This window comes from Enhydra lutris, unplaced genomic scaffold (assembly GCF_002288905.1).
Source record: "Enhydra lutris kenyoni isolate GAN:26980312 unplaced genomic scaffold, ASM228890v2 scaffoldscaffold40, whole genome shotgun sequence".
Lineage (NCBI taxonomy): Eukaryota > Metazoa > Chordata > Mammalia > Carnivora > Mustelidae > Enhydra > Enhydra lutris.
Genome location: NW_019154124.1, coordinates 16,109,782 through 16,135,949, shown reverse-complemented (window position 1 = coordinate 16,135,949; position 26,168 = coordinate 16,109,782). Strand labels below are relative to the sequence as shown.

Below are 26,168 nucleotides of genomic sequence, written 5' to 3'. Positions count from 1 at the left end.
CCATTGAGTTTCATAATATAAGAAAGTTAACATTATTATAGATCAGTCATAGTATGAGAGAATGCCAAGTTTATATAATATAAAACATCAGCTAAATATAAAACATTATATTTATATAATATAAAAATATCCAAAATATAAGATAGAAAGTTATCTTCTGTTTTTTAAGAATGAACATAGATTTTATGATTCAGAAAATAACATATACTAGTTATACAAAGGATTAGAATACAGAATTTTTAGAATTACAGATTACTTAGAATTTAATCATCCATATATACTTAATGATAACTTTTGGTGTAGATCTCCTACATCATTATATATATTTATTTTTTTTCTTTGAAAACTGGGATTATATTATACATATCTTTTTATAACATTTTTTTAAAAAGGTTTATTTTAGAGAGAGAGAGAGAGAGAGCGCATGCACAAGCAGGGAAAGGGGCAGAGGGAGAGGGAGAGGAAGAGAATCCTCAAGCAGACTCCCTGCTAAGTGCAGAGCCTGACATGGGGCTTGATCCCAGGACCCCAACGTCGTGACCTGAGCCAAAATCAAGAGTCGGCCACTTAACTGACTGAACTACCAAGCACCCCTATTAACCTTTTTTTGTATAAACCAGCAATATTTTGTGACCATCTTTACATGTCAGTGATGATCCAAACAACATGTAACCATTCAAAGAGCAATCTTTTAAAATCTACACTTTCCTATGTTTCTTCTAAGCAGAGCATACTGATCCCAATTTGGCTCTTTGGTGACGAATGGGGACCATTAGGAAAATTAATCATCTCAAAATGTTCTCTGGAATGGTATCTTCAGATTCCATTAGGTGTTGAGGTTATTTGCTGGATGAACTTGTGTAATTGTAGAGTGGATTTTTCCTTCCTTTTCTTTTTTGTGGGGGTTGATTTTTTCTCATTTTGGCCTCCTTTCTGGTGGTCAGCTCGGAAGCTCTCCACCTTCTTCACTTCCTCATTTGCTAAATTTTGTAAAGAAGAAAGAAGAGAGAGAAAATCCTGACTCCTCTCTCTGGCCCAGTCTCCACATTCGTACGAGGAGGACAGTGACACCCCCCAGCAAGGCTGGAGAGCAGGAGCCGTGCTGCTGAGAGCTCAGCCACACCCTCTGCATAAAGGACAAGAGTTCTGGTGCATGACCTTGATAACATCTACTTTGGTAGAGACTTTTCTTGCTTCCTTACTTGTTCTCATCTGTATTGCAGTCAGTAGATTAGATATTGGTGGGATATTTGAATTCTGGGTTTGTGAAGTGTTTTGCACTGTGTTCAGAGAAAAGTCAAGCTAAATGTAGAAGTTTTGTCATGCCCAGAGAGAAAGGAATAATTTCCCTACATTTATGTTTTCTTCAGTTAAGTTTTGCTAACCATATGCATTCCTGAAGCTATATTCTTGGCTTTTCTCCAGTAAAAGGAAATGTGTTAATTTCTGTTTGCCGTAGTGTAGAATAATTGTGTTTAAAAGAATTATTAATCAGTGCACACAGGTGTGATTTAGTGATTTATGTGTGAACTATTAATATAAAAAATGTTATCAAAATATATATGTAAAATGCTTTTTTTTTTTTAAAGGAAATTCCCTGGGCCCCAAATCTACTGTGTTTCATCTTGAGAGTTTTGTATAATTCCATGCATAGGTAGAGAAAGTCCTAACAATTTGAATAATAATATTGATGGGCAATGTTTCCCTCTAGTGGCCATTGGCTTCAGAGTCAAGGAACTATGTCTGAAAAACCACTCTTGACTGTATTAAGTTCAGGAGAACAACAGATAGTCCCACCAGCTAGACAGAGAAGGGTTTTTGAGGTCAAAGAAGCCTATTGTGCAATGAAATGTTATATTAACATATAAATTTCGCCCTTTTGCTAAAAATTATATTTAATGGGATAAACCTAAACTTAATCCTTAGTGTAGTAGGTGTTTCAGAGAGTCGTATTTGAGATAATAACGGGCAGCAGAATGGGGACTTGTAACTGTTCCCCATGTTATTTCGCTCAGGTCTTTTTTTCAATCCTGGTTGGAGCCTTCAGCGTTGGACAGGCTGCTCCATGCATTGACGCTTTTGCCAACGCAAGAGGAGCAGCCTACGCGATCTTCAACATCATTGATAGTGTGAGTCATTTATTTTCTCCATGGCAAAAAATTCTTTGAGGCTCACATACTTAACTCTGACTTTAGATGAAAAATCAAGTGAAAATAAGGGACCTTTTCTTAGTAATGAGTGAAACAAAGTGCCTCTTCGTAATGTTTCTAAAGGTTCATCTTGAAATAATAGAACACTGATCTCATTTTGGAAAAGAACCTCTACACCAATGTGTGATTACTAAAGTCCAGAGCAAAGATGTTTGCTTTTCTGAGTTTTTTCTTCTCTTCTCTTGCATCTTGTAACTGGGCTAGGAATGTTATGATTTCTATACAGAGAATGAGCGGGTGGAAGTATTTTTGGTGGGACCCGTAATGACGGTATATTTTGCTGCGGGTTGCCCCCTTCGAAGAAAAAAATCATGGCATGATCCATATGACTTTGAATCAACTATGCTGAATGCATAATGCAGCGAAGTAAAGAAAATCATTTTCACATATTGAAGCATGTCCCTGCATTACACAGATAAAATCCAGAAGAGGTGCCTGAAGTGTGGTCATGTAATCCAAGCAGATCCTCTGGGTTCATTGACCCAAGTCAGGAGAAACTTGCTCAGCTTCTGATTATATTTACAGTTTACATTGCTTCTAAATAACTTGGCCTTAACCAAGTCTTCACAACCCAAATCCATCCCATTTGCTGTTTAAGAATAAGCTCATTTTCGTTAAATGCTGAAATATCTGGCTTTATCAATTCTAGTATGTCTTGTTATCTCACTTGTAGAAGCAGGCATATCTGACCATTTAGAAAATGTATGGGGATAGGCCAAAAACTTAAAGTGAGGCATTATAAGAAATGAAATTAATATACTCCTATGTATCAGAAAGTGTCTGATTTTTGCCAAGGAATATTTTCTTACACACACACACACATGCACACACAGTCTACAACTAGTTTCTGTCTCTTGGGAAGGAAGTTGTGCCTTTCCAACTCCTTTTTTTGGAAATTGCTTAGTCATATTCCTTAAAAGTGCAGTTATTTGTCCTATGATGGAATAGTCATTGAGTTTTGTTTTATTTAGAATCCTAAAATTGACAGTTTTTCAGAGAGAGGACACAAACCCAACAGCATCAAAGGGAACTTGGAGTTCATTGATGTTCATTTTTCTTATCCAGCTCGAGCTGATGTCAAGGTACTGTAAGTGATATTTGTAAGAATTCCTAACTCAGACTGATTGTTTAATCATCATAAAGAACCTACAGTCTCTGTTGTTTTGATATTTACATACTTTTTCCTTTTGGGGTTTTATTCCCTTATGTGATAGTTTTTTCAAAATTCAAACTGAATCAAATTAGTCCCCTTTTAGGATTTAGTTGTGATTGTGTTCTTCTCTTTGCCCTCACAGATCTTGAAGGGCCTCAACCTGACGGTGGAGAGCGGGCAGACAGTGGCGCTGGTCGGGAACAGCGGCTGCGGGAAAAGCACAACAGTGCAGCTGATACAGAGGCTCTATGACCCTGATGAGGGTAGGGTAAGTGGGAAGACACGTTCTCAAAGCAGGGTACCAATTAGACCTTCGAAAGTGTTTTTTCAGTAGCAAATTTCCATGTGAGCCCAATTCTGGCAAAAGGCTATAGAATTGCAATCCATCTAGATAATGCATTCAAACACAGGGAAGGATTAGAAAAATATTCAAGATGATAAAAGCCTGGGCACCTGGGTAGCTCAGTGGGTTAAGCCTCTGCCTTCAACTCAGGTCATGGTTTCAGGGTCCTGGGATCGAGCCCCACATCTGGCTCTCTGCTCAGCAGGAAGCCTGCTTCTCTGCCTGCCTCTATACCTGCCTCTCTGCCTACTTGTGATCTCTGTCTGTCAAATAAATAAATAAAATTTAAAAAAAAAATGATAAAAGCCGAAGAAGCTAGACAACACTCTGTTCTGTTCTAAGTAAGCATTTCATAACTCACTAACTCAATGGGAAAACAGTCATCCAGGCCACTGAGACTGTTATTTTCAAGGAATTATTGGGTTTGCTAAAAAATATTCCACATAGCAATTTTTTAGAAACTGATACTCAAGGTCACAAGAAATCTCAGGACAATAATTAAATTCATCAAAGACGGCTGAGCTTTTTAAATGCTGGGATATCTGAAGGGGAAAGTGGGGTAGTCTCTTCAAAAACTTCTGGGGACTTGTGAGACATTAAGAGCCTAGAGTAGATTTTTTTCCTTTCAGAAACTTTCTTATGAGGTGCCTGGGTGGCTCAGTCAGTTAAGCATCTGAATCTTGATCTCAGGGTTGTGAGATCAAGCCCCACATTGGGCTCCACACTAGGCACGTAGTCTACCTAAAAAATAAATAAATAAGTAAGATTAAAAAAAGCTTTCTTATAAATTGAAACTTAAAAGTTGCAAGCAGGAAACACATACAGTCTTCACCCACATTTACTAATTGTTCATATTTTGACCCATTTACTTTATTGTCTTCTCTCTCTCTCCACATATATAATAAATGCACATGCACACACACACACAAGGGCATATTTTTTTCTGAACCTTTGAGACTAAGGTAAGGACATTATGTCCCTTAACCCTTACATACTGCAAAATACATTTTCTAGGAAGAAGGACATTCTCTTACATAACCACAAAACAATTATCAAAAACAGTAAACTTAATTTTAATACAATACCAGCTCACAGTATAGATTCAGATTTCCTCAGTTGTACCAACTTTAGGACATTGAGTTTACCTGATACTAAAATATATTATGAATCAACAATTATGAAAACAGAAGATTACAAGGTACAAAGAAAAACAAGAAAAAAAAGACATTAAAAGGCATTGAGATAGAACAGAGTTTTTTGGAATGAATACAGAGTTCTAGGGTACATGAATTATTTCTTTATTTAACTTAATAAAATGCACATTTTTGAAAAATCTGATATTATCGGGGGAATATAATCCTATCCCCATTTACTAAAGCAAACTCTAGGTTAGTTCAAGTATAAACATTTTTCTTTATTTTTAAAAAAGAACCTAGTAAAGTACTAACCATTAAGAGTACACATTTGAAAATATCTTCTTTTTAAAATTATTATTGGAGTAGGATCACCTGGCTGACTCAGCCGTTGGAACTTGTGACTCTTGATCTCAGGGTTGTGAGTTCAAGCTCCACATTGGGCATAGAGCCCAGCTAAAATTTAATTAAAAAGTTTTTTAATGTTGACTAATTGAATTTAAATTATAAAGAAGAAAATTTTAAATAGGAAAAAAGAAAATAATTATTGGAGTAATATATTTTTTTAAAATATACATGTCAACATGGAAAAAAGTCTTCAGAAATTCTCTAACTCAGAGGTATGCACTGTTCACATCATGATTTAGCAATTTTCTTACTAAAATATTAAAAGAAATATTAAAAGAAGTTTTCTTACTAAAATATTAAAATATTAAAAATATTAAAATTTTAAAAGAAATTGTGCAATTTATTTAATTTTTCCTTAAACTTTTCTTTAATTAAACATAGTAAAGCTACTATAATAGGATATGAACATAAAAATCTTTAGAGAATAAATACGTATTTGTAAAATTTTTCAAGAAATGTTCAGCCTCATTTATAATTATATACAAAACCAAGCAAATATAAGGCACCAGTTTGCGTTTATTAATTAGAAAGAAACAAATTAAAATGATAAAACCCAGAGCTAGTAAATTGCAAAAAAGTAGATACATTTATATATTTTTGCTGACACTATAAATTGTTAAACTCTTTTTAGAGTGTTGTTTATTCAGCCTTTATCCAGCAAATAATAAATGCCCAACATAGCCCACTCATTGTACAGGTAAGCAACTGTTATCAGAGAAATAAAAAGAAATCTTACTCTTCAGCCGGGTAACTCTACTTCTATAATGATTGTCTTTCTGTGTTCTTTGAGAGAAGTCAAGTACCTAGCAGGTGGGAAATGCTAAAATAAATTATGGTATAGTCCATCTAGTAAAACATCATTATGCCATCAAAATGATAATGTAGACTATGTAGGTAAATGGATACTTTATTCAAATTTAAATAGTGATAAGCAAAAAATAAAAATATGCCAAAAATATATAACCTCCTATCGCTTATAGGGAATAATCCATCCATGAAAAAACTGTATGTGTAAGATCATAAATATGCTTTTTATTTTTATTCTCACACATTGCTGTTTGTTTGTAATTCTCATTTCTAACCACTTGTAGCCACAAAAATAAGTTAAATAAGTTAACAAGTTAAATGTTAAATGGCAGCCAAGACTTTTTGTATCAAATTAAAGAGTCTTGATGCTTTAGATGTCAGATGGTTTAAAATATTAAATGGAAATATTTCTTTCTTCCAGATTAATATTGATGGGCAGGATATTAGGACCTTTAATGTGAGATATCTCAGGGAGATAATTGGAGTGGTGAGTCAGGAGCCAGTGCTCTTTTCTACCACAATTGCTGAAAATATTCGTTATGGCCGTGGAAACGTCACCATGGATGAGATAAAGAAAGCTGTCAAAGAGGCCAACGCCTATGACTTCATCATGAAACTACCACAGGTAAATGCTCTGTTAACATCCTTGCCCTTGAAATTCGAATTTGACTTTGTGCGAGCAAGTTCTTTCTTCAAAGTTTAAGCTATGAATGTTTAAGATGTAAGGCTGTTCAACCTTCCTTAGGCAAGTCCCTTGCATTATTCAGTTGGAGGTATAAGGAGTACGGCCTGGTACAGGAATCCCATAAAACTTTATACATAGTATACGGTACTGGTTTTTTAGAATTCAGTATTCATTGATTTTACTATAATTTGGGACTCATTACCATAGTCAAAAAGAAGCTCCACGTTGTCTTGATGAACTTCTAGACTCTATGGCCTTTTCTATTTAAACTACATGAGTTCCTTCATGTTTTCCGTGCTGTAGAAATTCGACACCCTGGTTGGAGACAGAGGGGCCCAGCTGAGTGGCGGACAGAAGCAGAGGATCGCCATCGCTCGGGCCCTGGTTCGAAACCCCAAGATCCTCCTGCTGGACGAGGCCACGTCAGCCCTGGACACTGAAAGCGAAGCAGAGGTTCAGGCGGCCCTGGATAAGGTCAGTCAACCTGAAACACCCAAAGGACCAGCACACTGAAGGCTTTATTGGAAATTCTTGACGATGCTTTACGACTCTAGATTGAAAAACTGTAAATATGAGAGCAAGTGAAGCTCTCTGCTGGGGCTTTATTGATTTCCCTTTTCTGTCAGGTCACGTGGCAAAGAGAGGTAGGTGGCCCGTTAACCGGCTTGCTCTGACCAAAGCATACGGAGCTCCAATCAGGCGTATGCAGTGAGCCACTTGGTCATGAACTCCTTGCTCGGAGGCTCTTGCTTTGATCAAAAGCAGTCCTGTCAAAAAAAAAAAAAAAAAAAATAGTCATGTTAAAATGTCCAAAGAAAAATCTGGTTACCTAGACACCAGTCCAGATGAAAAAACAGCTCAAAATACTTACCTTATTCTGTAGAAAGGCAGTACCATTATCTTTATTCACGAAGGTGAAAGGAAGGCCAAAGGAAGTAAAATACAATTTGTGTGTTTGTCTAGGCACATAAATCAGCAACATATTTTAAGGATGTTGAGCTCACATGCCCAGCTCTGGAATCTCTGAATCTCTCACAGTTATTTTTCAAAGCTGAAGCTTCCCAGGAAGAACCTTATGCTGGGGCACTCTTGTGGTCACTGCTGATGTCATCTGTACTAAGGACCCAGGATAATAATCAGAGTCAGAGGACACCGTCTCAGTGGGTCTCAAAAACATAAACACCACAAATATATTTGATTTGAGAATACTTAGTAATCAAATGTGCAACTGACTTCACAGCTTCTATCCAAACTACCTCTTGCAATTTTAGAGACAAGCTGTATGAATCTTATTTTCTCAGGAAAACTTACACCTGAATCCTAAGTAAACACTGTATGTGCTATAAACTGGGGTTAATCAGTGCTTCACGGTTTTTCAGATTAATATTTTGGCTTATTTCATATAATTTAACCTAATAATGATTAATGAGATGATAGTTATTCCTCACAAATTCTTGCACCAAATTATATTGCTTTCATGTATGTTAAGTCTCAGTATTAAGGAACCAAAATATAAACACAGGAAACTGGCATTTGTTTGGTTAATCAAGCATGATTTAAAGCAGGAAATTATTTTTTAACTGCATAAATTAAAACATAAAGCTTAAATGAGCATTCGTGTGTTGACATAGACTGTTGACATAGGAGACGTCAGATAGAATAAGAAAGATATTTTGGGGGGAAAATGTCCCATTCATTCTTAAAGCTTAGGTCCCAATACTTTCTAGGATACAAATATTCAATATAATAGCCCTTTCTGTGCTAAAAGAACAGAAACAGAATTATTAGACATGTTATTTTTTGTGATATGGATCCTATCAGAAAAATTGTAGTCTTACAAGTTTTAATTAATAGACAAGTTACTTCATGCAATTTTAGCAATTTGGGTTCTCTAGGATTATGACTCACTCCCCAGTTGATAAAATTTTAGGTTTTAAAAATAGCTGATGAATCACTCGTAATTTTTTTTTTTTTTAAGTCCCAAGAAAAGCCATTAGCAGCTTGGGGAAGGGTTAAGAACACAGGCTTTGGTGTTAGACTGGCCGAGGCTGGAGTCCTGGCTCTCTGTCCCTTTCTTTTTTTTTTTTTTTTTTTTTAATATTTTATTTATTTATTTGACAGAGATCACAAGTAGGCAGAGAGGCAGACAGAGAGAGAGAGAGAGAAGCAGGCTCTTGGCTGAGCAGAGAGCCCGATGCGGGACTCGATCCCAGGACCCTGAGATCATGACCTGAGCTGAAGGCAGCGGCTTAACCCACTGAGCCACCCAGGCGCCCCTCTCTGTCCCTTTCTAGCTGCATGATCCTGGGCAAATTAACTGACCTGTCTCTAAGCCTGAGATCTTGCAGAAGTAACTGGGGAGAAGGGGAAAAATTATGATAAGATGGTTGTAAAGATTCAGTGACATCTTTACAATGTAAGGTTGTAATCTTTACATGTAAAGTGAAATCTTTATATGTAAATTAGCGTATGCCTTGCATATTGGGAACTATGTGATAATGTTAGCTGGTGCTACTATTATGGTGACTGCCATTACCATGATTATTAACTATATTAACTGCAGAATTGGTTACCTATTGCTGTATAACAAACCATCCCAAATTCAGGTGTTGTTTTTTGTTTTTTTTTTTTTAATTAACATGATGTATTTTTTGCTTCAGGGGTACAGGTCTGTGAATCATCAGTCTTACACAATTCACAGCACTCATCATAGACATACCCTCCCCAGTGTCCATCACCCAGCCACCCCATCCACCCAGCCCCCCTTCCCTCTAGTAACCCTCAGTTTGTTTCCTGAGATTAAGAGTCTCTTACGGTTTGTCTCCCTCCCAATCCCATCCTGTTTCATTTTTTCCTTCCCTACCCCTCAAACCTCCTACTCTGCCTCTCAAATTCCTCATATCAGGGAGATCATATGATAACTGTCTTTCTATAATTGACTTATTTTGTTCAGCATAATACCCTCTAGTTCCATCCATGTTATTGCAAATGTCAAGATTTCATTTCTTTTGATGGCTACATAGTATTCCATTGTATGTATACACCACACCTTCTTTATCCATTCATCTGTTGATGGACATCTAGGTTCTTTCCACAGTTTGGCTATTGTGGACGTTGCTGCTATAAACATTCAGGTGCCTGTGTCCCTTCAGATCACTACATTTGTATCTTTAGGGTAAACACCCAGTAGTGTGATTGCTGGGTCGTAGGGTAGCTCTATTTTTAATTTTTGAGGAATCTCCATGTTGTTTTCCAGAGTGGCTGCACCAGCTTGCATTCCCACCAACAGTGTAGTAGCATTCCCCTTTCTCCACATCCTCACCCAAATTCAATCTTAAACCAATAACTCTGTGGATTGGCTAGGTGGATCTTTTGCTGTTTTCACCTGAACATATTGTTGCCTCTACCTGGAGGGTTAAGCTGAAATAGTCCAAGATGGCCTTACTCCCATGCAGGCTGTTGACTGGGCTTCTCATGTGGCTTCCCATTCTGGTACTAATACTCATACAATAGACTAGCCTGGCTGCCTTCTACGGCCTTCTCAGGACATTGTCCCAAGGCAGAAGCTAGAAGACATCTACAGGCTTAGACTCCAGGACTCACACAATGTCCCTTTCATCATATTCTGTTGGTCCCAGCAAGCCACAGGGCAGCCCAGACTGAAGGAATGAGGAGACAAGAGTCCACTACCTCTTGATGGGTGAGCTCTAAAGTGTCTGTGACCATATTTAATCTTCCACAGCACACTCTCTCCCACAATCACTCACCCTTCTCCCACCCGCAAGATAAATTTACCTCTTCCCAATACCCTCAAAATTTTCACACAGCTATGACATCAGGTTCAAAGTCCAGTACCTGTAGATCTGATTGGTTCAGATATGGACGGATTCTTCATGTTATGCTCATCCTGATCCAGAGATCTGTGAACTCAAGAGACAAGTTGTCTTCCACACATACCCCCAACATGCAATGTTGATGCAAGAACAGGATAATAATAGTCACTCCCGCTCAAAAATTAGAACAGGAAGCTCATAGCAGTTACCGGCCCATAGTAATCGGGAAGGGCAGTCAGGTGCATGTAGCCAGTTACCCCACCACCCCAGGGAAAGGGCTCACTCCTTGATTAAGATTCCATCCCACCCCCAGCAGTAGAGTGGTCTCCTTGGCTTTGGGCTCTACCCTCTGGGCTCTTAGATCCTCTCTCTGAGAGATCTTTCCTTTGTGACAGAAATGGCCTGTGTTCTGTAGTTGAATAGCTTTGTCAGAATGCTTTCTACCCACAGAAATTTGGGATCTGCTGGCCTCTATGTTTTCGATTTTCTCAGTCTCCTTCAGTGTAAGCCAGTAGACACTCTTAAGGACTGTGAGCTTGCCTGGAATCCAACCATGGCTCACTCAAGCCCCAAAACCTATATCTATAATTTTTTTTTCCAAAATGAATCTCTACTTTGGACCATGTGTGAAGCTGCCATGAGAAAAACTTTAAGAGTCTCTGGAGCCCTTTTATGTAGCTGTGGGTGTCTACCAGAATCTGCCTTAAATGTCTCAGAGATTTTAACAAAAAAATCTTATACTCACACACTGATTGGATCTTTGGCTTCATTTCACTGGATGACTAACAATTCATTCCCCAACCAAGCAGGCACTGGGTCTCCTGTGTTTCCTCTAGATTCTCCCTGCAAGCCAAATAGCTCCTTCTTAAGTTCCCGTAGCTTGTAACAAAGAGCCAGTGGAATCCCACTGGCATGTCAACATTCTATTTAGAGATCTCTAGAATCTTCTTGGCCAGATATATAAGTGTGGTAGATAAAATACCCTTCTTTCAAGTGACTGCAGGACACTTTCTTCTCCAGGTACTCCAAGGCTGTATAATGCAGGTTACCCTCTTTCCAGGCTCCAGTAGCAATGTCCTTACTTTTCTTCCGGGCTTCTGAGATTTCTGCGTCAGTTGCTTTAAGTCAAAACTTAGGGAGACAGCTGGTGTTGTTCCTCTGTTGGTTTTCCTAGTCTCCCTTAGGCAGCTACTTTCAGCTCAGGGTCCGCTGGGCTGGAACGTTCAAGATGACCTCACTCTTGTGCCCAGCAGTTGGTAATGGCTGTTGCCTCAGGCTACTCAGTTCTGCCCATGAGGCTGCTCAGTTCTGCCCATGAGGCTTCTCATCTTCCAGTAGATTAAACAAGCTTCCTTTTATTGTGGTTTCAAGGTAGCAAATCTAAGGCCTCCTGAAGCCCAGATTCTAGAAATTGCCAAGTGTCAATTACTTCACTTTTTTTTTTTTTTTTTTTTTTTGGGTCAAAACAAGTCACAAGGCCTGCCCAGATTTGAGGAGATGGAGAAATAGACTTCACCTCTGGATGGAGTGTTTGTGGCCGTGTTTAATGAACCGTGGTTGCTATGACTACTTTATAATCTACCTAATTGACTCCATGCTTTGCAAGATAAGCAAGCTGATCTATTTTGCAAACAATAAATAACATCTTTAAAAGGGAAATCCTTTATTACTGCACCTCCCTCAATGATCCTAGTCAGTCACTTGGTCCAGTCATTCTAAGGTCCCGACGATATTTAAACAATGACAGGTTGACTTTGTAATTTATTATTTTTCCTCTGAGGAACATAAGGATATAGCACTGTTATATCTATTGCTGTTTGTCCCTGATTACCCATCCTGTAAGAATAATATTTTTCTTTTGTGAATTCTTTATACATTTATCAATACCTTGACACCAATTTGTTGTGTTACTTATTTATTACATATATTTATTTATATGACTCCTCTCTCCTAGAAAGATTAAATCCTCTAAGAGGCAGAATTAATAAATGGTTCATGTTTATATCTCTTTTTTTTTTTAAAGTAAGCTCTACGCCCAGTGTGGGGCTTGAACTCAGGACCCTGAGATCGAGAGTCAGGTGCTCTACTGACTGAGCCAGCCAGGCGCCCCTATGTTTATATATTTTTAACAATCAGCGCCATGCTGATTATGATTATGTAGATATGATTATGTAGATTCTACATAAGTTTTTACTGAATTATGCTCCAGCTCTTTGAAATAATACATGTGTACATTTAAAAAAAAAAATGTAAGGACTATATCAGCTGTTGACTCAAAGATAGCTACTAATTATCAAAACAAACAATAGGTTTTCCTATATAAGATCTTAAAGAATACAAATGCAGATTTGTTATTATGGTTTTTAAATGAAAGTCAGTAGTCACAAGGTTTCATACCTACATGACTCTTCTACTCACAGTGTTACCATACTGGAAGGGCAAGAGAAAAATAAAAATTAGCCTCCATGTGATTTTATCAAATGATTTCAAAGGTTTCATTTTATGTACCACCCCCCCCCGGCCTCCTTTTCCCTCAGAAGTTCCAGAAAGCTAGTGGATTAATACTCCCTTTGTTTGCACCTGCCTTTTATCCCTGCACATCCAACATTAGCAGAAGGTCTAAAATTTCTTAACAGTTGGTGTCCTTGAATCTAGGATATTTACTTGTCAATGTTTTTTCATCATTGGAACATCTGAGAGCTCTGCCAAAAAAATCTCTTTGTGTCAAATCTCTACTCTGGCCAGAATTTCGTGGGTGACACTTGCTAACTTTTAAATTCACCAACACTGCCTTTGTTTCTCCTACGTATCAATCATTTGCTCACAAGTCTAACTATAATTCCTCTGGGCTTTTTTTTAATGTCGACATAGTATTAACCTATGGTTATCATAATATTAACATAGCCATTGTTAGCAATTTACTCATCACTATTAGTATCATGAATATGATTAGAATAATAAAATTATTTCCTACATGCCTCACCATACATAGACCAAGACATGCAACCTCCACATCGACAAATACATATGAACATTTTGGGGGGCCTAGGTACTAAAATCTGAACAGTCAGAAATGTTATCCAATAGATAACAATATTATCCAATAGATAACAGTATTGTTATCCAGTAGATAACAATAGCTCTAGTCTCTGTTTTTTTCTATGGTTTAACTCTTTTATACTTATTTAAACATATTAGTGTAAGGACTGATGGAGAAAGACCACATTATTTTTTTCCAGTTGATTAAACAGTTGGTCCATACCATTTATTGTACAATCTACCCTTTTCCTGACTGATAATGCCTTATTTATCATATACTAATTCTTAAATGTTTTATATCTATTTCTGGACTCTCTATTTTGGTTTATTGATCAAATTGCCTATTCACTGATAGCTTCCCCTGGATTCTATTTAATTACTATTTTAAGTAGTCTTTTATGTGTAATATCTGGTGAAGGTATTCCCCTCTCCTTATCTTCTTTTTCAGAATTTTCATGGCTATTCTTTGTTAATAAAAAATTGAGATATAACTCACATACCATGAAGTTCACCCTTTTGAAATGTACAAGTCACTGATTTTTAGTATACTCACCAAATTTTGCAACCATCACCACTAATTGAACAAGATTTTCATCATCCCCAAAGAAAACCTTGTACCTGTTAATCAGGTCACACCCCATTCCATACTCACCCCAGCCCTTGACAACCACTAAATCTACTTTGTCTCTATGGGTTTGCCTATTTTGGAAATTTCATATAAATGGAATCATATAATGCAGACCTTCTGTAACTGATTTCTTTCATTTAGTGTAATGTTTTTTCAAAGTCCATCCATAGTCAAGCCTGTATCAGAATGTCTTACCTTTTTATGGCCCAATGATACTCCATTGCATGGATGTACCTCATTTTGTTTATCCTTTGATTAACAGATGAACATGTGGCTTGTTCCCACTTTTTGACTATTATGAATCTCAGCTGTCATTTTTAATTTGCATTTTAACTACTTATGTGAATTAAGGTATACTCTAATAACCATCCTAATCACATGGTTTTATTGCCTCAGAGTAGGAGTGGTCTTAAGAAGCTATAGCCTAAAGAGCTAATGAGTATCAAAAAGAATAACCTTGGGGCGCCTGGGTGGCTCAGTGGGTTAGGCCTCTGCCTTCGGCTCCGGTCATGATCGTGGGGTCCTGGGATCAAGCCCCTCATCGGGCTCTCTGCTCAGCAGGGAGCCTGCTTCCTCCCCTCTTTCTGTCTGCCTCTGCCTGCTTGTGATCTCTCTCTCTGTCAAATAAATAAATTAAATATTTTTTAAAAAAGAATAACCTTCATAAATGATATAACATGAATAATTTGATGAGCACTTTTCAGGGTTAAAAGCCCATTGATAAACCCACCAAGCCAACATGTGAGTTCACAGAACTGCTTAACGGGATAATTTGCAGATTTTTGCTTGCACAACACTCACCTGGGGCACTTGTTAAAAAGCAAAGTTACTGGCCCCACTGCAGAGGTAGTGATGTAGATGGTCCCTGAACTATAATTTAAACCATGTGCTCCCCAAGTACATTTTCATCTAAATTGCTTGCGTGCAGCCCATCAGAATTACAGCTAAAATCAGGTTCCCCAAAACAAACCCTCCAGAAGTGCCCCGGAGAAGGCTGCATTTGACATAACCAACAAGAAAGGCTCCTCAGACAAGTATGAAAACACCTGAGAAAGGTCAGACCTTCTCTTGTTTTTTCTTGGGCAAGCCTACACTACCATGAGCCTCCAGAATTACCCCCATCCTCATATGGAGGGGTTGGCCTCCTTTCTGGTCCAGAACTCAAGCCTCACCTTAGCCTTCCATGGATGAGGGTGCCCATGTGCCCCGCCCGCAGGGGAATCTGCTCTCATCAGCTGCTAACACGTGCGTCCACGTGCGGAGCCGTGCGTGCTCCTGGGCCTGCTAAAGCCTGCAGCGTCGCGTCTGTCCTCCCTTTCAGGCAAGAGAAGGCCGGACCACCATTGTGATAGCCCATCGGCTGTCCACCATCCGAAACGCAGACATCATCGCTGGGTTTGAAGATGGCATCATTGTGGAGCAAGGAAGCCACAGGGAGCTGATGAAGAAGGAAGGCGTGTACTTCAAGCTTGTTAACATGCAGGTATGAGCATCCCAGGATTTTGTTTTCTGCTTCTCAGTAGGGTGTTCTTTGTATCATCAAAACATCAGGCAGCTAATGCCATGCTGAGAAATGGAAAGCTTCAGGAAGATACTGAAAGCGTATGTCTGAAACTTGAATTCAGAATCAGCCAAAGAATCCTGAGAGAGAGAAAGGTGAGGGAGGAAGAAAGTAAAGGAAGACATCAAAAACATTTCAAATTTATTCCTCAGGACAGAGATCCTTAATTGCCTGGGGAATGTGTTCAAGCTAGCAGGTCCTTTCCACTGAGACTAGGGATCATCGGAGAAGTGGCAAGAGCCAGAGATGCCAGGATCTCCCATGGTTAGAGGAGGTCCTATGCGATTTTTAAAATGCTTCTTAGATCCTAACAAAACCAGGAGCAGGAGTAATGACTCTAGGAAGTGAATAGAGAGGTCTTCTTTTTTAAAAAATCATTCACTCTAGTTCCTGAAACAGGTAATATTGATAGTTGGTTTCTATTACAATTGTATTATGCTTACTTGTGCAACTTTGCAAAATAATTAAGCTAGAAATATCTTTTCCATAAACATTCTTATATCAAAGCAAAAGTTGGGTACTTAGTTTATTTCCAGTATTTCTCTAAGTATTTTAAGATTATATTATTTATTTGAGAGAGAGTGAGAGAGTGCATGTGTAAGCATGAGAGGGGGCCGGGGGGGGCAAAGGGAGGGGCAGAGGGAGAGAATCTCCAGCAGAGTCTCCTCTGAGCTCAGGGCTCAAACTCACCACCCTGATCATGACCTGAGCTGAAATCAAGAGTCAGATGCTTAACCAGCTTCAGCAATTTATTACACATTATTATAATGGATTGCTGAGTACCCATTAAAATGTTAGCATCCAGATGATCTATATCTGAAATGTTAAGAAAAAAAAATACCCATGCATATCCTAGTTATGGTTATATTTATAGAAGTATATACTTTTGCTTTGATATAAGAATGTTTATAGAACAACTATTTCTAGCTTAATTATTTTTCAAAGTTGCACAAGTAAGCATAATACAACAGTAATACAAACCAACAATTATCAATATTACCTGTTTTAGGAACTAGAGTGAAACTCTGGTTAGTGAAACTACCAAATGAAACGATGGAAGGTCTTACAACTCTTGCTTCAATTTGCCAGAGAAGGTTTTCCGGCAGGAGGGGAGTAATTATCGTGTTTTCACTAATTATTTCCATATGGCCTACCCATCACAGGGTCTTCATCATTTCTCTCATTAAGAAAATAAGTATAATGTTCCTTTAATTCAGTTTTAGTTTTCATTTTGTTAATGGTTCCTATGGCTCTGAGGTTTTGCCTGTCAAATGTGGTAACCACGGGGCGCCTGGGTGGCTCAGTGGGTTAAAGCCTCTGCCTTCCGCTCAGGTCATGATCCCAGGGTCCTGGGATCGAGCCCTGAATCGGGCTCTCTGCTTGGCAGGGAGCCTGCCTCTCTCCCTACTTGTGATCTCTGTCTGTCAAATAAATAAATAAAATCTTAGGGAAAAAAAAATGTGGTAACCACTTTCTCCCCTGGCTGGCCGCTTCCGTGCCCCAGAAGGAATGACCTTCTATTCCCACCAGCACTTAGGTTCGGAGGCCACCGAGGCCGCCAAGAGGATAAGGACAGCTCTGACGTTTCTATATCATCCTCCTTTCTTTCCAAGGAAAGAAATAGCCTTTCTTTCCTAGAAAAAGATGTACAATTGAAGACTGAACAGTGTCCTGTGATAGAAGAGGCTTGTCACCAACTAAGCAGTGGTTTCAGCAAGTCCTTCCTGGTTCACTGAGGAGAGCATGCCCCAAGATGACCGCTCATGTTGCCACCAGCTCTGACAGTCTGTGATTCTTAGTCCCCTTGAACTTGGCCACCTTGGCACTCACACGTTTCCTACTTCTGGCTTACACTTTGCCTCACCATTTATTTGTTGGTGCTGGTGCAGAGATGGAGGAAAGAGCTTCAGTGAGCCTGGGTGTTCACTAAATGCTCACACCAACATGCTGCTTTTGCCTCTAGTCCCAAAGACTGACCAACCTAGTGTCAGAAAAACCTTGTCTCGGTTTTGTTTTTAAGTAGAATGTTCATTGCTTTTTCATTAGGTAGACTCTTGGCTCTTCGTTGTTTCTTTTAAATGTATTTTTTTTTTCCTGATTATAAATGTAATGCCTTATTTTTAAAACCAAGCATAAAAAAAAAAAACTCAAACATGAGTATCTTAGAAATTTGAGAGACTCCTACAATTCAAATCCTTGTTGATAAGCACTACCAGCCACTTGGTATTTATTTTTCATCTTTCCTAACCTAAAAGAGTTACACAGTATTTCCAGATTTCTTTCATTATTTATGAGATTATCTTTTCACATGTTCATTGGCCATTTGTGGTTTTTCCTCTGTTAAAGCATCTTTTCCTATTTTAGGCCATTTTTCTGTTGGGTCGTTCATGATATTGACTTATAAGAACTCCTAGCATAAAGAGGAAATACATTTTTGCATGTATTAGAGATATTTTTCCTGCTTTTTTTCTCTCTCTCTCTTTTTTTTTTTTTAAGAGGGAAGGGGGAGAGAAAAAGTACTCACATGAGCACATGTACACGTGCATGTGAGGAGGGTAAGTGGCACAGGGAGAGAGAGACTCTCAGGCAGATTCCCCCCTGAGCACGGAACATGTCACAGACTCTATCCCACTACCCTGAGATCGTGACCTGAGCAGAAATCAAGAGTCGGATGCTTAATTGACTGAGCCACCTGTGTGCCCCCGCTTTGTTCTTTTAATTTCGCTTTGTAGTTTGTTTGGCTACCATTAAAAAAAGAAGGAAGGAAGGAAAGAAAGAAAAGCAAAAACTTTAAAATCATATGTAATTATATTATCTTTTTTTTCCCCTTCATATGTTCAGGATTTGGAGTTGTTTTTAGAAAGGCTATACCCATATTTTCTTTCAACATTTATTGTTTTACTTTTCATAATTAAATATTTGAGCCAGCTGAGGTATATTCAGGTGTAAGAAATAAGGGCTATCGGTTTTAAATAAATACTTTTCATCACCTGGTAAAAGTGGCCATTTTGACTTTGGAGCTCGGTGAACTCAGCACCCACCAAATGAGGGCTTCAGGTAAGGCACAGAAAAAACTATTAAGGGAGAGAGAGAGGGATTCTTCATTTAGTTACAGAAGGCTAAAATCAGAGTGGGCTTATTGGGAGAACTGTTCATTTTGATGGCCCCTTTGATAGCATAGAGAAGATAACAAAAAAAGGAAAAGAAGAGGCATTCACAAGAGGTGGTCCAGTTTGACTTGCCATGAACTAGAATTTGAGGGGGCCAGGCATGAGCGTATGATGAGGACCTGTGGAAGATTTTTTGAGCTGGGATGTGATTTGAGCACAACTGCTCTTTAGGAAAATAAATCTGGTAACAGTGTGGGAGTGGATGGAAGTGAGGACGCAGGATCAGAAGACTAGGGCTTTAGGTTGGTTTGGGTTGGGAGATGGTGGAAAACAGCTCCAATTATAAGCAAGCAAGGAGGTCCACCATGCAGAACCACAGAACGCGTCACTGTCCTGTGGTTCAAGGCACGTGGGTGATGTTCTGTCGGGTATCAAAAGCACAGTTGGAATGCTAGTATGGGATAATACACAGAGCTCTCGAGAGGCTGCTGTAGGTGCAGTAAGGCACTCGTCATAGGCTTGGGTCGGGGGACAGGACCTGAAGAAAAGGAGCAAGAATATGACATCACTACAGTAACTCAGGTTCTGGATAAACCATTAAGAGTTTTAGACTCAAAGTTAGCCGCCAGCAAGGTTGGCTTGATGTTCCTCACCAGGCATTGAGCTGGAGGTTGGAAAATTTCCCTGCCCCTGCCCCCTTTAAGGAGAGAATTGATCCCACTGAAGCTTAGCCTGCAGGTGGGTTCACCTGAGGTGAGATGAGTCTGAGCGGGGATATAAGGAAAAATATGAATGCACTCAGCCAGTGAGGGAAAGCAGTTTAATTGCCTCTCATGGGGAGTGACCAGCTTTTTCCTTGTTTGTAGCTTTAGAAATTACCCTCGGGAATAGTTCTATTCTTCTTCCCGCTGGTGGTGGTCATGAATTGTTCCCTGCATTCTTGAGTGCAGAGAAAATTCCGGTGTACCTGCTGGATAATGGAAAACTTGCCTTTTAATTTTTAGGAAATACTTTTATTCTCCAGTTTTCATATTGTTCAAATGAGATTTAGCTTTTGTGTCCTCTTAACACAACTTCTCTGTGTTGAAACACTTCTTGACTGTCTTAGAGCTAGTCTTGATTGAGAAGCTGTTAGGAAATGGACAAGTCGTGGCACATGTAATATTCAATATGGCTTTATGGGTCTAAATTTGATGTTATATCCATCTGAAGACACACAAGTACACAACATGTTCTTTTCAGACGTCAGGAAAACAGGTCCAATCAGGAGAATTTGACCTTGAACTAAATAATGAAAAGGCTGCCGCGGATATGACTCCAAATGGCTGGAAATCTCGCCTATTTAGGAATTCTACTCGTAAAAGCCTTAGGAATTCATGGAAGTATCAGAATGGCCTTGATGTGGAAGCCAAAGAACTTGTAAGTTGTTTTTCACTTAAATCTTTTGTGGTAGAGTTCTGCTGTTAAAATTCCTACCTTTGCTAGTATATTGCAGGCACAGATGATTGATTCCTACTCTGAATCTACTTTTCCTTCCTGGAAAAAAGAAAATTTGAACTTTTAAATGCATTTGGCAATGAATTAAAATCAATTCCAATTAAAAGTGGATTTCCTGTTTTGGGGGGATAGATTGAGAAAAGTAGTCTTTGTGTTTAGATCCTTAAACGTAGATATTCCATTCGTCTTTGAGATCCAGAGATAAAGCTCCAGTGAAAGGCCCTGATATCTGCATTCTGTTAGGAACGATTACCTCTGATGGTCTATGCTGAAAAGCCAGAATAACATCAGTTTAAACAAATGAAGAGTTTTCATTTCTTTCACCTAAGAAAGCCTCAGTGATAAGAAACCCAAGGCTAGCGTGGTGGTGTCCCCACAGTTCCCTTGGATTCATGCACCTCTCATTCTTATCTTCCCTATGCTTGCGTGTGACCTTCATCCTCAAGGATCTAAAAGGGCTTCTGAAGCTCCAGCCATAACAGCCATAGTCCAAACATCAGGAAGAAACAAAGAGATTTTCCAGAAGTTCCAGACGTACTTTACTTACATGTCCTTGGCCATAAATTAATCCCATGGCCGTACCTAGCTACAAGGGAGGGTAAAAAAATTTAATCTTTTTACTGTATGCATTGCCACCCTAAATTAGATTGGAATTATCTTACTAAGGAAAGGGACAGAATGTCGAGAAATAGCAAAATTCTATGTTCTTTAACTCTTCCCACCTAAAGACTTGTGATATTAATTCAAGTTAACTGAAACTTTTATAATTGCAAGGGGGAATCAATTCTAAGAAAATGTATTTTCTTATTTCAAGAAATTGTTTGAAAATACACTTGGATGTTATTTGATAAAGGTGGCTTATTTTTACTCCCGTATTGGCCCGAAGAAACTCATCCTACTGAGAATTCACTGCTCTGTTTTTCTCTGCCCACAGTATTTACTGCAGAGATTACAAGAGCTCTCTTAAAGGTCTTCATCTTGGTATATTTATGGAAAGAAAAGTAACAATTACACTATCGAGTTAAGTTGCTTTATCTTAAGTAAGATAAACAATTCCCACCTACGCTCCCCCCCACTTTGGCTATGGAAGTATCCACCTTTTGTCTTCTCATTTATCTTCAGAGCTTTGCTGCTAAGTCTTGAGAGTCTGGCATTTCGGAGAACCACTTGTCTTCTCTTGAAGAATTGCACAAAGAGGGGGAGGCAGGACATGCCAATCAACAAAATTGTCCCAAGTACCATCAGAGAGGGTTTGACAATGTGCCCAAGGAGAGAGAGGAATTAAGTGTGATGAGAGGGATCTGGGGAGACCTGTTTTTGTGTGTTGAAAAGAGTAGTCTGGGGAAAAGTCTCATTTATCCGGTTGGAGACCAGGACTTAAAGATAATGCTAACTAGGGAAGAAAATAAAATGAGAGAGAAGAAATAAAAGAAGTGAAATGAAAGAAAAGAAATAAGAGAAAGAAAAAAGAAAATACAAAGAAAAGAAAATACAAGGAAAATACCAAGAAAAGAGGAGAAAATACAAAGAAAATGGGTGACTTGAAAAAAGAGAGCTGAAAACAACCTACCACCATGTTCTCTGTGTCCTAGAGACCAAACGTGATCTCTGTAAACGACCATAAAGCTATGGGATTCCATAGGCACCTTTTGCATCTAGTTTAATTCTAAAGGAGAATATTCTGACTATAGAGGTAGTTTATGTGACCTAAATCCTTCATGTTTGAGCAGACATGGAGTTTGACATTTGCTGAGACTCTGGTGTGTGCCAGGTATCGGGATAGTTTCTACGGATATGAAGATGTACAGTCTTCACCTTTAAAATCAGAACTCCTATATTAGAAAAAGAGGCATATAAATACATAAGAAAAAAATCACAAAACAAGCTAAGCTTTGAAACAGGAGAAGCCTGCCAAGGACCAGTGTTAAAAGGGAATGGGATAATTGATTTGGTTTTATCAGTTAGGACCCTGTGCCAGAAAAAGGCAGCACTGGACAGGGTTCTGGGGGTGAGGAGACCAGGCCTGTGTTCTCAAGTTAATAATGGTATCCTACCTTTGTGGGGATCTTTATCCATCTGCTCATGGGTATTGTCTCATTTGACCCCACCAGCATCCCTGAGTGGAGTTGGGACTTGAACACCAGAGTGTTTTGTGCCTGGGTCTTGCCTCGTCTCCCTCTGCTGAGGCTGGAACAGAGACAGGCTGATGAAACCATGGAGACCACTTCTTGGGTGAATAACTCTCGCCCAGCTTATGCCGTGTAATCACTGGCCACTGTTGGGATTTATTAACAAACTGTCTCACTCTTCAGTGGTTGCATGTGGACGGGTCATCTCTGCGCCTCATCTGCAAGTTCCTTGAGGGCAGTGCTGTCCTTGTCTACACACTCCGCTGACTGTTGTGTCCTCCCCAGCTGGTCCTGACCTGTCCGTGCGCATGTGTGTGTGTGCTCTAGGATGAAAACGTGCCGCCGGTGTCTTTTCTGAAGGTCTTGAAATTGAATAAGACGGAATGGCCGTACTTTGTGGTCGGCACAGTGTGCGCCATTGCCAACGGGGCCCTGCAGCCGGCCTTTTCCATCATATTCTCAGAAATGATAGCGGTAAGTTTGCAAACATCCCTCGGGAGCTTGAATTGAATCCGTTCTCATGCCAACATCACTCTTGGGTCCGTTTTGGAGTAAAGCAGCCTCAAATTAAAGTACGCCCAAGTTTTTAATTCCCTTTTGAGGAAAGCCGTGAGGCAAAAGAAAAATTAGCCTTCCGACCCATGCCAAGTTAGGATATTAATGATATGGTAAGTTTAAAAAAAAAAAAAAACGTTAGGGGCGCCTGGGTGGCTCAGTGGGTTAAGTCGCTGCCTTCGGCTCAGGTCATGATCTCGGGGTCCTGGGATCGAGTCCCGCATCGGGCTCTCTGCTCAGCAGGGATCCTGCTTCCCTCTCTCTCTCTGCCTGCCTCTCTATTTGTGATTTCTCTCTGTCAAATAAACAAACAAACTCTTTAAAAAAAAAAAAAAAACAAAAACAAAAAAAAAAAAAACGTTGGAGGCATTGAATTGTGTGTCTGCACTGGGGTGAAACTGAGATCAGGCATTCCCCCTCTGCCCGCCCCTGGAGGGGAGATGCATGCTCATAGCATGGCTGGGGGGTGGGGGGTGAAGGAAGGGCAGGCTCGAGTCGCAGCATCTGAGAGGCCAGATGCTCAGGACGGGCCGACTCGCCACTTCTCAGCTGTGCAAACTTGGGCTAGATGCTGTCCCTCCTTGGGCCTCAGTTCCTTCATCTCTAAAATAATCCTGCCTCCGAGAAGGCTGAGGCTGGAAGGAGATGGCACAGGCCACTCTAAGGTGAAGCGCTGAAGAGTGTCTGCTCTGATGTGAGCTTTCAAGAAGCAGTAGCAACTCATCACTGTTGGAATAATCCTTCCAAGGCCTGGGGAGTCTGAGACCCAGAAGATTTATCCAATTGTTAACTTCGGTGGGGGTAATTGTAGGAACTTTCCAGAAATAGCTAAGGCTCTCTCAAACCCACCATTTATATTATGTGGTCTTAGTCAACCTCTGACATCATTGGAGAGACTTTCTTATTCAGATGAATTACTCTTCATCGTTGTTACAAGTTTATTGTACTTGCATTGGACATTGGTCTGCAAGTAAGAGCACAAGCCAAAAATTTAACAAATTACCTAGGACCCTCCAGATATTTTAAAATTAGAAAGCATGGCTTTCTAATGGCTCCCTTGCCATTCAGGACCTGTGTGGACTGTATTGATATGTGGGGGCCTCTCCTGTGTGCCAGATGCTGCTCCGGGCACTGGAAATCAGGTAGAGAATAAAGCAAGACCAGCCCTCAAAGCAGTTACTTTGTCCTAGGACAGACACGGCACACACAGGAAACAAACACTGAACGTGTCACGGGATAGCAGGTGTTAGGCAGGACCTGGCAACGGGGGAGCTGGGGCTGGAGGTGCTGTTTCGGGTTGGGGAGTTGGGAGCCGCTGTGGAGGGAGAGGAGCAGGGCTGGGACCTCTTGAGAAGGAGCTGGGGCAGAGGGAACAGTGAGTGCTGGGGGAGAGGAACAGACGCCAAAATGTGCGACCACACACGCTCTGCCCATGATGCCTCAGCCCACATTAATAACCACGCGTTCCTCAAATTCGCCACAGGAAGGAGAGTGGTTCTCAGCGGGCTGGGGAGTGGGAATGGGGAGAGTTACCGTTGATGGAGTGCAGAGTTTCAGTGCGACGTGCAGCAGAAGTTCTGGATGCGGGTGCTGGTGAAGGTGGCATCACACTGTCAGTGAGCTTCATGCCACTGCATTGGATACTGAAAAATGGTCATAAAGGTAAATTTTTTGTTATAGATATTTGGCAATAAACAACCCCCCATATGTTCAAAGCCTAGTGTTTCAATTGTGATGCTCAAGCCATTATTTATGTGAAGAGTGAAGAGGATCATGTAATCCAAGTAGGCATTTTTAAATGTTCTTTTGTAGGTTTTTGGACCAGGGGATGATGACGTGAAGCAGCAGAAATGCAACATGTTCTCATTGCTTTTTTTAGGTCTGGGAATTATTTCCTTTTTCACTTTCTTCCTTCAGGTAGGTACCTATGATTCTATCTTCTCAGCAAGTCTACATTCCATTAGAGAATATAAATTTATCTATTAGCTAGATTTGCATTCCTTATCACTATACATTAATTACCAGTTCACCAAACCCTAATGGAGCTTCCAATTCTTAGACCGAAATGAATTGCAGGGGCTCCTGGGTGGCTGAGTCGGTGGAGCGTCTGCCTTTGGGTCAGGTCATGATTTCAGGGTCCTGGGATCAAGCCCCACGTGGGGCTCCTTGCTCACTGGGGAGCCGCCTTCTCCCTCTGCCTGCCACTCCCACTGCTTGTGCTCTCTCTCTTCCGGACAAATAAATGAATAAAAGCTTTAAAAAGATGCAGTCTGCGAGGCTCTTCCAGAGAGCAGTGTCCTGAAGCAGAGGGAATCCTGACTCCCCCGTGTGCTAACTTCTGTAATGTTCCAGGTTCGCCCCCAGCAAACATTCATTACAAAGGGAAAAAGAGACTTGAATTCATAAGAGGATGTAAGTGCCAGTTAAATTCAATATAAACTAGGGGGAAAGAGTCAGTACAACAGTATTCGCTCTTCTGTTGTGACTCAGCATGAAGTAATTTCTCTGATCTCTTCCTCCTTGATGGATGAACTCTGAAAGAACGTGTGTCCTACGCATTTAGACACTGTGGCCCCAGCCACAGTGAACTTGTCCACCTCGCTCTGTTTATCCTCTTCCACCTAGACTTGTAGTCCATTTCTTCTATCTGTATCTCAGCACCACGCGGACCTTTCTAACACAGGCCATTGAGTCAGCAAAATGAGCTTTCCTAGTCCCATCCAGCGCACTTGTCTTCTGTCGTCGTTGAATGGATGGCAAAAGCAAGACAAACATTGTCTTCAGAAATCGTTGCCTTACTAGTCGCAGCTCTGTTCTCCAGTCCAGCCCAGGCCTTGGTGTATTTGGGGAGTGGAGCTGGATTTATAAATGAGTCTTGGAGCCTGGGACACCAGTGGGATGGTGCACAGAACTGCTGTGCTCACACTGGCCTTGAGCGACTCAACAGCCAATGGCGGAGGAGACCAGAGTCGTCGAGCCAGTGTTGGACACTTGGGGCTGGTACCTCCCCAGGCGCTGAGCGCCGTCCTCCTGGCTTCCTAAAGACTCCTGATGTGTCCTCCCCCCAGCACCCCACA

The 26,168-nt window shown here is 40.1% G+C and overlaps 1 protein-coding gene across 3 annotated transcripts in view; it reads left to right on the top strand.

Moving 5' to 3' along the window:
• The window catches only part of LOC111155264 (ATP binding cassette subfamily B member 4), a 65,836-nt gene that overhangs the window by 20,184 nt on the left and 19,484 nt on the right, over positions 1-26,168 (top strand). For all 3 annotated transcript variants that reach the window (XM_022515383.1, XM_022515382.1, XM_022515381.1), the window contains exons 9-17: positions 2,016-2,129; positions 3,182-3,292; positions 3,506-3,631; positions 6,476-6,679; positions 7,043-7,213; positions 15,561-15,722; positions 20,153-20,329; positions 22,864-23,010; positions 24,904-25,008. In XM_022515383.1, coding sequence (XP_022371091.1) covers positions 2,016-2,129; positions 3,182-3,292; positions 3,506-3,631; positions 6,476-6,679; positions 7,043-7,213; positions 15,561-15,722; positions 20,153-20,329; positions 22,864-23,010; positions 24,904-25,008 — 1,317 coding nt within the window. The remainder of the gene's footprint in view (positions 1-2,015; positions 2,130-3,181; positions 3,293-3,505; positions 3,632-6,475; positions 6,680-7,042; positions 7,214-15,560; positions 15,723-20,152; positions 20,330-22,863; positions 23,011-24,903; positions 25,009-26,168) is intronic.